The 16,201-nt window shown below is 38.5% G+C and overlaps 2 protein-coding genes across 6 annotated transcripts in view; both read left to right on the plus strand.

Annotated features, from left to right (window-relative positions):
* Window positions 1-562: 562 nt before the first annotated feature.
* pa2g4a (proliferation-associated 2G4, a) lies at window positions 563-7,450 on the plus strand. Its single transcript, XM_057337850.1, has 13 exons — window positions 563-760; window positions 1,627-1,755; window positions 1,981-2,086; window positions 3,097-3,166; window positions 3,449-3,541; window positions 3,777-3,840; window positions 4,147-4,225; window positions 4,578-4,656; window positions 4,903-5,036; window positions 5,377-5,471; window positions 5,557-5,684; window positions 5,778-5,831; window positions 6,174-7,450. The coding sequence occupies exons 1-13, from the start codon at window positions 676-678 to the stop codon at window positions 6,234-6,236; spliced, it is 1,179 nt and encodes a 392-aa protein (XP_057193833.1). The 5' UTR covers window positions 563-675; the 3' UTR covers window positions 6,237-7,450.
* An 830-nt stretch (window positions 7,451-8,280) lies between these two features.
* Window positions 8,281-16,201, plus strand: part of myh10 (myosin, heavy chain 10, non-muscle) — a 45,980-nt gene continuing 38,059 nt past the window's right edge. For 2 of the 5 annotated variants that reach the window (XM_057337398.1, XM_057337400.1), the window contains exons 1-3: window positions 8,281-8,507; window positions 9,644-10,018; window positions 15,278-15,434. In XM_057337398.1, coding sequence (XP_057193381.1) covers window positions 9,665-10,018; window positions 15,278-15,434 — 511 coding nt within the window. In that variant the 5' untranslated portion in view covers window positions 8,281-8,507; window positions 9,644-9,664. The remainder of the gene's footprint in view (window positions 8,508-9,643; window positions 10,019-15,277; window positions 15,435-16,201) is intronic. The other 3 variants (XM_057337401.1, XM_057337402.1, XM_057337399.1) reach the window with 2 other exon arrangements.

The following is a 16,201-nucleotide window of genomic DNA, read 5'->3' on the forward strand; positions in this document are numbered from 1 at the left end:
ACTTAAATCCACAAGACATAAAATTTAATCGATTTAATTTACTTTTAAATGTAATTTATCCCACATGATGAACTGCTTTAAGGCTGCTTTATTTATTATAATCTATTAAAAATGAAATATTTTGCAAAATCTATTACAAAAGTGTTTTTGAGGCTTACTATAGTAGTATTGAAGTATACCCCAGTATTTACTACAGTTTATTATTTTACTAAAGCTATAATTATAGTAAGATAGTAATTTATTCTACCACAATATACAGTTGTTTACTGTAGTAAAGACTATAGTATACCAGAGTATCTTTATATGAAATGTAGATCCAGATCCAGAAAACGCTATTAATTATCATATCGTTAAATGTCATATTATTACCCTCATGCTTTACAACTTTACATTAATATGTTGTAAAGTGCTCACCTCAAAAATAGCTCTTTAAGTCTGAGAGAAAAATGAAAAAACACAAAGCTGACATTTACACACGGGAACACAACAAAATTATTTCAAGGTAAACCTCACTTAGTTTTGGCGCCAGACGCCTCTGACGATCAGCGTGGTGGGCGGGGCCACGCCTTGCGTGCGTGGAGTTCGTGGGCGGAGCGCGACGGCCGGTGAACCGCTCGGTAGTGGCGTGACTGATTCCTGCTGTTCCATCGGATTGAGACAGATAGACGCTTCGAGATGTCCGACAACGAGCAGCAAGAGGAGACCATCGCCGAGGACCTGGTCGTGACCAAGTACAAGATGGGCGGTGACATCGCCAACCGTGAGTTTGACGTCTGAGTGATGGAGACGTTGAGTCGGTGCCACGGGCCTCCACGTGTTAGTACAGCGTGGGATAAAACTGGTCCGCCTCTGGCTTTACGCAGCACGCTGTCGTATCAGATCTTTACGTACATCTGAGCACAAGCACGACTTTTCCTGTAGTGTTTATGTGAAAGCCCAGTATGCATGCACTGTGTTGCCGGTGGTACGGAGTCATGCTGGAGCTAACGCTTATGCTAGCTAGCATTAGCTCTCGGTGCATGTCAGTGGGCATTCGCGATGGTCTCATTGCCAGCTGTTAGGGGTTACTGAGTTGTCTACATGGATAACAGTGCAGAATCGGTGAATATTTATAGTCTGTTTAAACACATAAGTGATGATATCATGGACACACTGGGTGCGTATAAGTTGAAGACTAACTAGTGCAGGGATGCTGACAGGACTGTTGACTTTATCAATGGAGAGCAGCTGGTGTTTGTGGGTCGTTGTGTTTTTGGTACATTGAATACTGCACTGCTGGTTGGACTGTTGGTCTTGTCTCAGACGTTTTGTTAGTGCTGGTTTCTGAAGCAAGCATCACTTTTACTTTAGCTTATAATTTGAGTTTTTTTTAAAGTTCTTGAGGAAGTCCTCATGCCATATTTTGAAAGTTAAAACCACATACTGTCAGCGAAAAGTAGTCTTTTCAGTTTCTATCAATATATTGGCAATATAAAGTTTCTGACCTGCTAAGGAAGGACGCACCTGCATTATGCACATCATCAGTGTTGTCTGTGTAGAGCTTGTGCAAACATTGAATTCACTTTTTTTATTTCTTCCACGTTCATGAACTCCTGTATTTGTTTTAATTTCTCTCTTTTTTTTTAGAGGCACTGAGGCTGGTCATTGATGCAGCCAAGCCAGGAGTGTCTGTTCTCAGCCTCTGTGAGAAAGGAGATGCGTTCATCGTTGCGGAGACCGGGAAGATCTTTAAGAAGGAGAAGGAAATGAAGAAAGGTGGGATGACTCGATTTTCGGGTCTAAAAAAAGAGAAACTGTGTATATTATTGGAGATGTGTATTATTATTTTGTAGAGAGATGTTTAATCCAAAATAAATTTGTCCGCGACCAGAGTAGCCTATTTAAGCCACAACAAATAAGGTCTTATTTGCAATATCTCTTTCCTCGCACATTATTCCGATGATTGTATTGTTGAAGGTTGGTGGTTGTCCTTTCTTGCAGGCATTGCGTTCCCAACCAGTGTGTCAGTCAATAACTGTGTGTGCCACTTCTCTCCCCTGAAGAGTGACCCAGACTACATGCTGAAAGATGGAGATATGGTCAAAATGTAGGCACACATCCCCCCTCACCAGTTTGTCTGCGTTTGTCTAACCTCACCATCTCTCTTCCCTCCTCTTCTCCTTGAAGTCACTTCCCTTCCTCTTACCGGCCTAATATCTGTATTTTCCATCTTGTCTGAAGTTTTTCCCTACCGTGACCCTCAGTGACGTCCCAGTGCTGTCTGTGCCCCATCCAGCTGTGTCTTCCTGCTTGTTCCCATCCCTTGTGTTTCTGTGATTCACAAATGCAAGTGTGCATGTAGCTGGCACATTGTTTGTATGTGTTTATTCTGCAACGTGTTTGTTAACTTTTAGTGTTACTAAAGATTACGGTTAAGTCTGACTCCATTCTGGTTTGAATGGCCACGTTTAAATTTCCCATTTTTCTTGTTATTTATTTAGTCTCACTTAATTCATGTAATGTTATGCGAGTAAAAGGCATTTCATATGTCATTTAATGTCGACTTTAAATTTGATGTCATCAAGGTTCGCTTTTGTAGTTTATCGTCCAAAAAGTTCTGCCCTGATCAGGATTTGATGCATATGTGGCCCTGGACAACAAAACCAGTCTTATGGGTCAATTTGTCAAAATTGAGATTTATACAGCATCTGAAAAGATAAGCTGTCCATTGATGAATGATTTGTTAGGATCGGACAATATTTGGCAGAGATACAATTATTTAAAGCTCTGGAATCTGAGGGTGCAAAAAGATCGTTGTCCAAATGAAGTCCTTAGCATAGCATATTACTCACAGAAATAAAGTTTTGATATATTCACGGTAGGGAATTTACAAAATATCTTCATGGAACATGATCTTTACTTAATATCCTAATGATTTTTGGCATAAAAGAAAATAAACAATCGTTTTGACCCATACAATGTTTTTTTACTTGTAAAAAATTGCCAAAAAAATCTTGTGCTACTTATGACTGGTTTTGTGGTCCAGTGTCACATATGTCTTAATGTAATAAACTCTTGTTCTTGTATTATTTTAACTTGCACACTTTGTCTCAACAGTGATGTAGGAGTACACATTGATGGCTTCATCTCCAATGTGGCCCACAGCTTTGTTATAGGAGCCACTAAGGTGTGTTTTTTTCGCACATACCTAATAGAATTTTAGATGTTTATGTGCAACTTCATAATATATAAGTGTATAAATATGTTAAAAAATATGTTAAAGTGTATAAACACTTTAAAGTGCTGTTACAAGCACTTGATTCAACTTGATTCTGATTGGTCAATCGCAGCTTGTTTTGCACCTTGCACATGTTTCTCATATTATCAGTCTAAATCCGTCTCATATTTAAATCAAATGCTTTAGATTGTTGTCACAAGCTCTACATCATTGTGTTGTGTTGTCTTTTAGGAAGCTCCTGTGACAGGAAAGAAAGCTGATGTCATCAAAGCAGCGCACCTATGTGCTGAGGCCGCACTGCGTCTTGTCAAACCTGGCAACCAGGTTAGTGTATGATGTAGGGAACTTGGGTGACAGTTTAACCTAGTTGATCTCACGCTTTTTGACTTAGTGATCCCCTATTTGATTATAAATCCCCTACATTTGAAGGCCCGCTCCACGTATAATTTCTACCCGATAAAATACTTAAGAGCGTGGCATATCCAGAAAGATGCATATTTGTCATATTTTAAATCTTAAGTCTTTTTATCTTCTCTTCCTGTTCTGTTTACTTTCATAGAACACACAGGTCACTGAAGCCTGGAACAAGATTGCCAGGTCATTCAAATGCAATCCAATAGAGGGTGAGTCATTGTTATTATTTCAAATGGGCTTGTCCCATCACTATAAAAACACTAGCATTACACCTTAAGAGACAGCATAATTATCGCATTATAAAGTTAATGTTATAAGGTGTGGTTAGTCTGAGTAAACTCATTTCTGCTACAGAAACGTGACTTCAAATGGTGTGAATATGTGATGTTTAGTTTAATAACACTTAATAATTTGAAAGAACCGACCAACCCAAAGTTCCTGCAGATGTCAACAGGAATGTTTAACGGTCTCGTTGTTTTGCCATTATTCACCCTTTCTCTTTTGCTCGTGGATAGGTATGCTGTCCCATCAGCTAAAGCAACATGTTATTGATGGAGAGAAGACTATAATCCAGAACCCAACAGATCAACAACGGTATGATCTAGACAGACAGAAGACATTGACCAACCTCATGGTTTGATTTAGTTTTCGTTCTTGAAAACGGTAATAACACGAGGGAGCAACATCATCACCATTAGTTGTTGTTCATACCAAGAAAGGAAGTCATGTACATCTGGGATGGTTTGGGGTTGAGTGAATTGAGAGAATTTTCATTTTTGGGTGATTATTTTAGTTTAGAAAAACTTTTCGGGATGTCACATCAGCTGTTTCTGCTGAAATGTCGCCCTCTTGTGTCTGAATTAACAATGAAGACCTAACAGAATTTTGTTCAGGGTGTTCTCGAGGATGCATAATAATATATGCAGTTGTTTGTGTTTTATTACAGCAAGGACCATGAAAAGGCAGAGTTTGAAGTTCATGAAGTGTATGCTGTGGATGTGCTGATCAGCACAGGAGAGGGAAAGGTAAATTATATAAACGAAAGAACATAAATAAATACAATAAACAAATGTATTTTTAAAACATGATTAGTTTTCTAAACATTTTAATTTACATTTTTGTTGTACATAGTATTGACTACATTCAGGACTTAAAGTAACCTTTATGTAATAAAAATTGAATAGGTTTTTCATAAAAAAATGTATTTTAACATAAAATTAAGAAAAGAAATAATGAAAAATAATATTTTTTTCACATGATTTCTCCCGCAGGCAAGAGATGGAGGTCAGAGAACAACCATCTACAAACGGGACCCCAATAAGCAGTATGGACTGAAGATGAAGACGTCCAGAATGTTCTTCAGTGAAGTGGAAAGACGCTTTGATGCTATGCCATTCACTTTAAGGTATCTATACTTTTCTTTTGTTGAATATTTAGGCAATTTGAAACGATTATTTAGTAGAAGTGTTATTTCAGAAACATGTCCTACATGGCTAAATCACGGTGTGTTAGAGAAGGTAGTGAAGAAGGCCTACAAAGGTCACAACATTAACTTTCTCTGGTATATCCGAATTAGATCTTCTGTTCTTTCCTAAACAAAGTTCTTTACGTTTTGTAGATTTTTTAGAAGCAAAGTTTTGAGTTTGAGTTTTGAGTATTGTTCTGCCTAATCACACTGACTGAAGAATGACTGACTTAACTTGTTACTATCGAGTGAGATTAAACCTGGGCTCTTTGTCCTGTAGGGCGTTTGAGGATGAAGGAAAAGCCCGTTTGGGGGTGGTGGAGTGTGCCAAACACGAGCTTCTGCAGCCATTTAGTGTACTGCATGAGAAAGAAGGTGAGTCTTGGTATCAGTTCCTCATTTTCTTAATACTTTCTTTACCTGCTAACCAACCTCTCTCTCTTTCTGTCTTGTTCTTCAGGCGAGTTTGTGGCTCAGTTCAAATTCACAGTGCTGCTGATGGCCAACGGGCCTTTGAGAATCACCGGTGGGCCATTTGAAGCAGAACTCTACAAGTCTGAACATGATATACAAGATCCTGAACTCAAGGTATGTTACAACCATCTCTTTTGAATGATTTGAACATCAAAATGTGTTCTGTGGTTTTTGATTTTTTTTGTCTTTTTGTGTATTTTTTTACAGTCTCTGGTACAGAGTTCTGCAAGTCGCAAAGCACAGAAGAAGAAAAAAAAGAAGGTGAGGCTTTTGATCGAAGCTTGAAAGAACATTTTCATTGACATGAAACTTTGGTGTCCTTGTCACAACATCCTGACCACCACAGTGCCACCTATTGGTCAAAAATCTTAAACAAATTTACTGTACGTTAAGTGTTTTTAAACACTTCCTAAACTCATCATTGGAGATGTTGACAAATATTTCCCTTTGTGCCTTTGTTAGGTTAGACCCATAATTGCTGCTTGCAGCTATATTTTATTTTAGTCAACTATTAATTTAAACTCTTATAGTAATTGTTGTGTTACTAAACTTTATCAGTCAGTAATTTAGTTCCTCTATGATTAATTGTATTTTGTTTTATAGGCCTCCAAAACTGCAGAGAATGCTACAGGCCAACCAGCTGAGAATGAAGTTGCAGCCGAATAGATGCGACACAACACTTATGAAACCCTCGACAAGCAAAAACCTCACAATTTCAGTCTTGCCATACTGTTTCAAGCTCTTCCTCATTAAGCCTTTAATTGAGAGTCACTGTTAAAACTCCTCCTGTTGTGGAGAAATGTGTCATTTAGATCTGGACTCCAAGTTGAGTGCAGCAAATTTGTACTTTCATAATGAATCTCTTTACTCTTTTGAAGCACTCAATTTACATTTGACGGCTAGAATGCAATGCCTTTTTCAAAATCGAATTAAAAAAACTTCGCAATTCTTTTGTGGAGTTGCGTTTTTCCACAACACGTTTTGTTTGCTTTATGAAGTGCTGTGCTTTAAGCCAGTGTTAAATTTGAAACCGCATTAGACTAGATTTGATTTGGAGAAAAAAGCCTGAGTACGAAAGTCTTATTCGGTTTGCAGGTTTTTCCTCAGGTTTGAAATTTTAAGAAGAAAAAATGAAATCTCTATCTGAGTAGTTATGTACAATTTGGCACAAGAACACAGAAGTTAATTCCTGCACACTCCATTCTTTTGATGCTAAAGCGTTTTAAAAAGGGGAACAAACTCTTGACTGCCATCCGCAAGTCTTCTGTAAGCAACTCTTTAATATTAGGAAATGTTGTATCACATTCCTGCTCACTCCTTTTTTCTTTTGGAATGTTTTTCGTTATTTTGTTAATCTAGATTTCAAGATGTGCTAACTGAGGTTAATATTATAAAGTCAGATTTATTAGCTGTTTCTTAAAAGGTCTGGGTCCAGATTACACTAAAGCTACTTCTAACTAACCTGTTTAAACTGATGGAGATCTCTGTAACTCTCATTTACTTAGAACCAACATAATATGACTTTTACTGTATCGCTATTTCTCCAAGGCAAAAGAGCAGCTGACTGAATATTCAGATATGCAAAACTAGACTCAAACTGAATTTGAAAAGGTCTATTCAGTTAAGTTATTTCCAATGAGGTTATGGGAAGTAGCTCTAGAACAATTCTGGATCTGTCTTATTTTAGTAGGTTTAGTTGAGGTTTTCTAAGTAGATTCTGTGGAATTTTGTGGGATTCTTGGATTGTCATTTCAACATTTTTATGCGGGACAGGAGATGGTTTGAAGTTCACACAAACTTGTTTTGTTGTACAAACGTTAATATGGGACTATTTTACAACTGACAAAATAAAACAGAACTTTGAATATGTCTTTTTTTAGACTGCCCTCTTCATCAAAGATAAATGTCTGTATGTGTTGTGCCTGTGCATCTTATTTATATTATTTAGTTGGTATAATTTTATCTTCGAAAGTTTGAAATTGTTTTAACGTAATAGCATTTATTGTGCATTTTGTGTAGTACTCTATAATAGATTTATTTCCATCATAATATCTGTTATGTTGCAGCCAAGGTTGAACGTGAAAAACTGAATGTGCTCGTGAAGGTGGCCACAGGGGGCGCTCTGCAGCCATTAGTAAAATCCCAACCCCTCTTGGTTTAATGGTTTCCCTTTGAACAAATTCTTCATATTAAAATTAATGAATAGAAATAGACCATAAAGAAAATGAAACAAAATAAACAACAGACACTTTGATCCATATGACAATTCGCTCAAAAGGACAATAATCATGCCTGATCTCTCATTCACACGCCTTAAAACTATTCTGAAAATGAGAGTTTCACTAACTAGTAAACATTAAGTTAATATCTGACCACTGTTTCGCCTATGAAGTGTACATCAGTTAACTTCATTCCACATATTATGTCTGTGAGGCAACATGCTAATTAATTATTTAGATTTTTTCGCTCCTTAATGTTTTCTATATGTTAAATGTTTTAGTAACAATATAATTTTAAAAAGTTTTCATTTTTCATGTTTTTATAAATGCTAAGGAAAGCCCCGCCCCCATTTGTCATGTTCATGCTCTTTGCTTTTCTACCTGTGGATTTCTACGGGTCCAGCTCACGCTGTGAGAAAGCACGGACGAACAATCACTCTTGTTGTGGGTGTAATGTTAACAAACCAATAGCTTGTGGTCAAGGGCCGTTACAATCCAATCGCCTCTCCATATTGGACACGGTGGGCGTGTCCGGTGAGTGCTGCTGCGTTCGGTTGAGGAGTTCAGAGCAGCGGGGCTGCAGACGGAGGCATCAGCGCGCAGGGGCGAAACAAGGTAATATTTTGGCCGACTTTCAAAATAACTGGATTATAAAAACTGGACGCGCTGGATAGCGACCCATTCATCTCTTCCCGTACGCAGGTCTCATCGCTGACAGGTAATTTCACGCGTCTTTCCATTTCGCTCCCGTTTTCCCGCTGTCGTATAACGGATTATTTTTCGCATACTTTTTCAAGGGATGGGGAGAGCTCGCGCGCTAGCGAGTTTGATACTGCTGTTAATTTCAAGCGGACAAATACATTTTTTTACTGTCGAATTGGTGTCTTTGGGCAACCTTGGTCGCCGTATGCTGCCTAATACACTTATTAAACGTTTACACGCCTCGTCAGGCCATCTAACGAGAGATGATGATGATGGTGGTGGTGAGGAGGCGCGTGCAACTCCCGGTTCGCGGGCGCGAGGAATGAGCACGCGCTAGGCGGCTAACTAACGGCCGCAGAAACTTCAGCCAGTGCCTCAGATAACGGTCGCCTGTTTGTTATTCTCAGTAATATATTTCTGAGGAATTTTACGTCAAATGAGTCGCTGGGGTCGTGAAGAAAGATGGCTGTGAGGGAGTTTATCATTGAATGAATTTCTCAAGGGCTGAGCTTCGGTTTACAGGGGATTCTCACCCATTTACGGCCCTCGTCTGTGGAATTGCAGGCATGACCCATTTTTTGGCCCGCTTATCTTATTTTTAGGTCTCTGTGAGAATTACAAAACTAGTTGGCCAGTTGTAGTGTACAATAAATAGAAGACGATCTGTTTTCTGCTTCTATCGGGTTGTTGTTTTTGTGAATGCGACTAACATTAGTGCGGTGGCCAATGAGAAACATGTAACAGATAACTCATAATAACTGTATCAGTTACTATAAGTTGCTGCTTTCATCAAGATGCCATTTTATTTCATCTATGTGTTGGGAATATTCCACAATGCATCATCTAATAAATAGGCAATGATGTTATGTGATATAATATTTGCATTTAAGATATGCCCTAAAGTATCTTAACAACATAAGAAAGTTAAACAATGTTATTATAAAGAGGACAAGTACTTTACTAGTGTAGATATTTAAAGTGCTCTATAACTGTGTTTTGTTCTGTACCGTCATGGTAGTTGTGACTGAAATATACTTGGCCATGTGTAAAATAAGAAACGTTAGACCCTTTATATCCCCCTGGCCAGGCTGTCATGTCAGATATGCTCAAAATGAATCCATGCTGTTCCATCACCAACTTTTCTTTTTCCAGGTGGCCTATTTTTAGTTCCTCATGCCGGAGATGGCACAGCGGAGCGGGCAAGAGGACCCTGAGCGGTACCTCTTTGTGGATCGGGCCGTGGTCTACAACCCAGCTTCCCAGGCAGACTGGACGGCCAAGAAATTGGTGTGGGTGCCTTCTGAACGCCATGGCTTCGAGGCTGCCAGCATCCGTGAGGAGCGAGGAGAGGAGGTACTCGTCGAGCTGGCGGAAAATGGCAAGAAGGCCGTGGTGAATAAGGATGACATCCAGAAGATGAACCCACCCAAGTTCAGCAAAGTGGAGGATATGGCTGAGCTCACCTGCTTGAACGAAGCCTCCGTGTTATACAATCTGAAGGACCGTTACTACTCTGGGCTCATATATGTAAGTGTCTTTTTTTTCTGTAGGAGATGACATTCTGGTATGTTTTGTGGTATTAGTGCTTACTGGAGTGTTATTGATACTACTGTCCTTACATTTCTACTGTTTCAACAACAGTAGATGTCTTGTGGTCTTGACCCAGTTTATAGCACATACTAAGATAAAGAAACTAGGGGACTTCTAATGGTCAAAACAGGTAGGGCGATAGGCTTTTTATTGTTCTCCAAGAGATTTCATGAGGTCATTATAGAATCTCAATGAGAGGGGCCACTTGTCATTTCCCTGTTTTTTTTAGAAGAGGTTTACTGGCTAAAGAGTTTCCAGCCAATAGCACGTTTAAAACCATGGTGAAAAAGTTGTTTCAGTTTAACATCCCATTTGTCATTATTTTAAGCTATTTCAGGTAGTCTGCAACCGTGATCATCACGACTGAAGGTCACTCAGAGCAATTCAGATCCTTTAGCTGTGTACAACACGGTCAGACTGCATCCTAAATGTACCTCCATGCTTTATAGAATCCTTTTTTAAAGCCTCTGTTATGTTGCTGTCGTGTGCCCTCCCTATAGGCTACAGTAATTAGCTGTGGATGCCCATCAGAGCTGTATGTTAACTTTTTTTGCACGTAGCACTGGTGCTACAGAGGTTTAAAGTTTTGTAGCACAGGCCAAACAGTTGTAGCACAAGTCTAAAACGTCTGTTATATTAGAAAAATATATATGCATATAAAAATATTTGTTCAACACATAAATAGGCAGGTAACTGACAAAGGACATTTATGTTGGGTAAATTAGAGCCATATAATTTAGTTTTTCCAAAGTTCCCCTTTTCTGTTTTAATTTTTCTTAATTCTGTGTTTTCCATTTATTTATACTAGAATTATATATTTGTCCCCATACTGTAGTTTACTATTATATTATTTACTATGGTAAACTGCAGTAGAATTTCTCCTTTTGCAGATACAATAGTAAGGTTAAAAAAACTATAGTAAATATTAGTTTAGTAAATAAGAGTAAGTATACTCTAGTAAATTGTAGTATTTTAGTAGTAAACTACATAAACACTATAGTAAATGGTATAAAACAATTGTGTTTTTAATCTGAATGTTTATGTTAATCTTACTTTTATTTTGACGGGTCGTTGCAAAGAGTGTGTGGCTGACGATAGCTTTTCTCTAACAGAGAAATGCTAATGAAATAAACTCTCATATCAGCTCTGGAGATGGAGTTCATGTCCTCATACAGAGACGCAGACAAATGCACAAGCGTCACATCCGTGTAGTAATGCGTTAAACTGTGCAGCTCATTCACATTCACGCAAAAAAAGCAGGTGACATATTTAAAAAGCCGGATCGCGCCTCCACTTTCCACATTTCGGAAATCACAGGGCTCTAAATATGATCTTAGTGCAGCAGAAAAACAAGTTGTAAACGCAAAAACAACTAAAATAGTGGTGCACCATTGATTTACATCACAAACAAACACTGCGACAAACACACATCACACAAACAAACGGCTCTGTCTAAATCACGTGCAAAGCTGTATCGCACGCTACACTGGCAAATTTATTCTTCGCACAGACAGATTTGTTTCATAGCATGTACGACATTTATGTCGCACTGTACACTACAGCCCTGCCCATGCTCGGCCTAGTTAAAGCCTGAAGTTTTATAACAGGGCCCTTGTTTTTGGCATGGCATGAGTTACAACTGTCTTCCAAAATCTGCTGGATGTCAAGACGCAGACTGCCTGTTGATAACACCCACATAACCCCATAATCAGCATTCTCTTTTCAGTGAGCAATATTTCTGTTTTCCTCATTAGTACCGGCCATTAGCATCTAAGCCTAGTGTTTAAAAGAAAAACAGCCTGTATTAAAACAAAGTGGAAGCACAGCTTTATGTATAACCAGATGAGATATATCCTGTGTGTGTAGATGGTGGCCATACGTCAGGCTGGTGTGGTATGTGCGCTTATATCTGCTGTGTGGGCAGCGTTGCTGCGTTCCTCTGAGATTTCCCACAACCCTCTGTTCTTGGACAGCATGATAGGAGATGACAGACAAGTTCCAGCACTTTCTATTTATGGTTGATTTAACATTGATATTGTCCAGTTCAGTCTTAGGTGAATTAAACTGTGCAATGGTGGCGTATTTAGGCTTTTTTGCTGGAGATGAAATCATTGTGTGTTGAGTATTTTCAGGATGCAGTCCTCCTCTGTCTTTAGAGGTGAGGAACACTCATCGAGGTTTAAGATGGAACTCAGACAGCAAATTAAAGGCAGAATAGATGATTTGGTAAGATGCTAACTTTAGCCTGCTAGCACTGAAATCATGATCCCACCCTCCATGCGAATCGCCGTCGAAAGCCATGATTTTTAAACTTACTTTATATTTATATATTTTGGTAGATGCTTCTATTCAAAGTGACTGACGTGCTTTAAGCTGTACGTTTGATCAGTATGTGTGTTCCTAAAAACGGTTTGCTAGCTGAGCTACAGGTAGATTTATTTTCTTCTAGCTGAAGCTGTAGTTTTGAATTTTCCTATCTGCATATTCACCTTATTTTTGACAAATGTGGGCGCCGCCATCTTTGTGCTGTTTGTATTTAGACTTCCGGTGAGCCACTAAAGCTAATGGTAGTCGTATTGTGAGTGAGACGAATGTGCTTTTTTGACTGGCTAGTTAATATTTATTATGGAACCCAAAGGTACACGCTTAATGTGTGCAGTTAGAGGTTGCTATAATAGCTGTTACAAACGCAAAAAATGTCTACAAAACATTTGTTTTGACCATAATCCTTGCACCAGAGCGGAATCTGGATGTCGCGCACCTTATGATCTGCATCCATTATTCATTATTTTAGCCTACTGGATGCCCTTTCTCCTGGACATTTCACCTTCTTAACTACAATAGCTAATAAACATCTTTCAAAGGCAGGCATTTATGGGGAGAGTGACACTAAATTTAGAAAAATATCATTATATATCATAGATTACATATAAACAAAACACATTTAGCACAACTAAATAAACAGTATGCAAATAGTGGTATATTATAAATAATATTAGCAGCAGTTAAAACTTAGCTGTCAGCATTTTTATTTGTATTTAGCAATTTAACACTAACTTGCCTGCCAGAGGATCGCAGCTGCATTTCTAACAGTTACAGTACTTGCCCTGTCTTTACATTACATTTTCAATAATTTAGCAGACGCTTTTATCCAAAGCACATTTAACATTTTGTCAGCACTCTAAACAGTACTGATAGCCTAGTTTACCAGGCCATGTTACTAGGAGGATTAAAGCTGAAGTAAGCAAGGGAGAGAATGAACAACATGAAATAATTATTATTTAATAGACATAAAAACAGACAGTTATTGGTTAGTATGTTTTTAGAAAGTTGTGATGGATGCTGCAGCTCGGTGGAGACCTGCGATACAAGAGCAACCAACCTTCTCCATTCTTCCGTTATTAATTGTAAGGATCCAGGAATGTTTGCTCCATTTTGACTGGGATTCACATCTGCTTTAAAAAAAAAGATTTTGTGGTCTGTCATGTACAGATTTTGTACTTTTGTACAGATTCCACTGTGCATGTACTGGTAAAGTTCCGTCTCTGTGCTTTTATAGCTGGGCATTGAAGACCCATCAACTCCGAGAGAAAATACGAAATAATTGAATATATCTTCATATTGTATATCAGGCTACTTCATCCTCCCACTGTGTAATACATCGCGGGTGTGAAAATTATTCACCAGAGCTGTTTTAATGGTGTTTTGAGCGTCCTCCCGCGACACCACTTCCATTGTTTTCCACCGGCCGGCTAATAAAACAGAAGTGTCAAGACAAAAAGGAAGTACGTCACATCATTTAAGGGCCGTTCACATTATAACGAAAACTATAAAAAAGAACGTTCTAAAAATCGTTCTTAATTCAGGAGAATAGCGGGGTTCACACCATAACGATAAAGATACAGAGAACGATATCGTTGGGATCACTTTCAGAACGATTTTTTCCCAGCTGATGAACGATAAAACATACTGTCAGACAGTTTCTGGCAGATAATGTTTGACTATTGGTGATCGCAACACGGCTTTTATGTCATAATTAAAGACTGTAGTGGTCGGAAAGCGGTGTGTTTACGGCGGGATATTATATATGTAACGCTTATGAGTCAGCAAGCTGGCAAAATATATGCTTTACGTCCCGGACATGAGTGCACAGCCTTCAGTCAGAGCATCCAGCCTTTGCTGTCATATTTTGGAGAAAAGACGTTCGGTAATGAAAACGAAAGCATCAGCAGGTCATCTACATTCATTTAAGTGACTGAGAACACTGCAGCGCGCAGGCTTAAAATAAACATAACATTATTGTTATCGTCCGCTGGTGTGAACGCAAATATAGTTATAGTTAGTTATCTTTATAGTTATCGTTATAATGTGAACGGCCCTTTACTTCCACGTTCAAAAATAAGGTGAATAAACATGTATTCCTTGAACAGGTTAACTGACAATTTTTTTTACAAATAAATAAACCAAGTAACTTTTTGTTACTTTCATAGTCCTCAATTAAATCTGTGGATCCAGTGGATTTTTCTAATAATGGTACATTGCTCACAGTAGACATTTTAAAATCTGAGCGCAGCTGCAATTGTATTGAAATATTGTTGGAGCCAGTGTAAAGTAGGGCTGTCAAAAATAATCGATTTTACGATGCATCGCGATTGAATTGTGAGCCCAGTGCCGATGCGCACCCCTCGTGTAAAGCAGTGTTTAGTTTGCCTTTGAGGCTGTGAAGAGGGTTGCTGTCCTGATTGTCAACAATTAATGTTAGCATGCTAGCATGTCGCTCGTGACAACAATAAATAAGGGACAGGGAAGTAGTGAAGTTTCAGGAGATAATATTTTAAGTCTCCTGAGTCCCAGGCCTATTGTTCTGATCATCTATGGTCATGTTTGGCAGGATGGTGTTGTCTAGTAGGGAGTGGGATGTGGACAGATTTGTCCTTAGCGCACCCCTAGTACTCCTCCACACTCATAGATATACACACTCATAAGCACAACCTCAGCCAATGGAAAGACCCCCTTTAGCAGATTTCTAATAACATTGCTATAAAAATATGGTGCTCAATATTCTGTGTTGGAAACCTCCAAATTATTGTTCAAAAGCTTTACCTGTCATGTTGATTTATTTATTGTCTAAATTCCTTTTGCTGTTGCAATGTAACAATTTTTTCCCTTATTGTTTGTGTCTCTGTTTGTCTGCAGACATACTCAGGGCTCTTCTGTGTGGTCATAAACCCTTACAAAAACCTCCCGATATACTCCGAGAACATCATTGAGATGTACAGGGGCAAGAAAAGGCACGAAATGCCACCTCATATCTACGCCATTTCTGAATCGGCCTACAGATGCATGCTTCAAGGTAAGACCGTATATATAAATGATCACATCTGTTGGATTGTCCCTGCGGCTTTCTGTTACAGAAATAACAGTTTGGCTTAAAGTCTTTGGCTACGTTATTTTGCATTTCCAGTTTTCAAGATGAATAAAAAGAGACCAAAAATAAAAATGGTGTTTATTTAATCTATTGCTAATGCTATCTTACATTAATAAGGTAAAGTCTTGAAAAAGTTGGAGTTGATCATCTAGAAAACCATGTGTCAACTCTTATTGGCTGTACTTTGTGGTTCTTAGCGTCATTTGATGTAGACTGCATGGAATGGTCACTATTTCCAAGAGCATCATGTTTCAGTTTGGTTTTCCATCCCATGAGATAAATCGATTTCTTCACCACAACTGGAATGCTTGGATAAGCCTAGAAAAAGAGAGACTGCGTTTTGCCTTGTTTCACTGCAGTGGGATTGGGTTTTTCTTGCCCCAGCTGTGGAGCTGTCCATATATGAAGAGTGCAAAGGAAAATATATGTATCAGTAATTTTCACATGGGACATGTTTTTTGGCTATATTTAACTAGACTCTTCTACTACTTTTGGGTGCACCTTCAAAATGAATAGACAGTAGCATTTGTTAATTCAAAAGTATTTCAAAGTTGTTGGCAGTGAATACTAAGCCTCACTCTACAGCAGAATAATTGCTAAGTAACCCCAATTGCTCTTTCTGACAGACAAATGGAGCTTTTTAAGACCACTTCCTGTGAGTGTTTTCTTACTGGTTCTCTTCTCAATATGTC

This window comes from Triplophysa rosa, linkage group LG7 (assembly GCF_024868665.1).
Source record: "Triplophysa rosa linkage group LG7, Trosa_1v2, whole genome shotgun sequence".
Classification (NCBI taxonomy): Eukaryota; Metazoa; Chordata; class Actinopteri; order Cypriniformes; family Nemacheilidae; genus Triplophysa; species Triplophysa rosa.

Coding starts and splice junctions, on each gene's coding strand:
- pa2g4a (XM_057337850.1), top strand. CDS start 676: ATGTCCGACAACGAGCAGCAAGAGGAGACCATCGCCGAGGACCTGGTC. Junction 3,167..3,448: donor TTGTTATAGGAGCCACTAAG/GTGTGTTTTTTT, acceptor GTTGTCTTTTAG/GAAGCTCCTGTGACAGGAAA. Junction 5,832..6,173: donor AGAAGAAGAAAAAAAAGAAG/GTGAGGCTTTTG, acceptor TTTGTTTTATAG/GCCTCCAAAACTGCAGAGAA.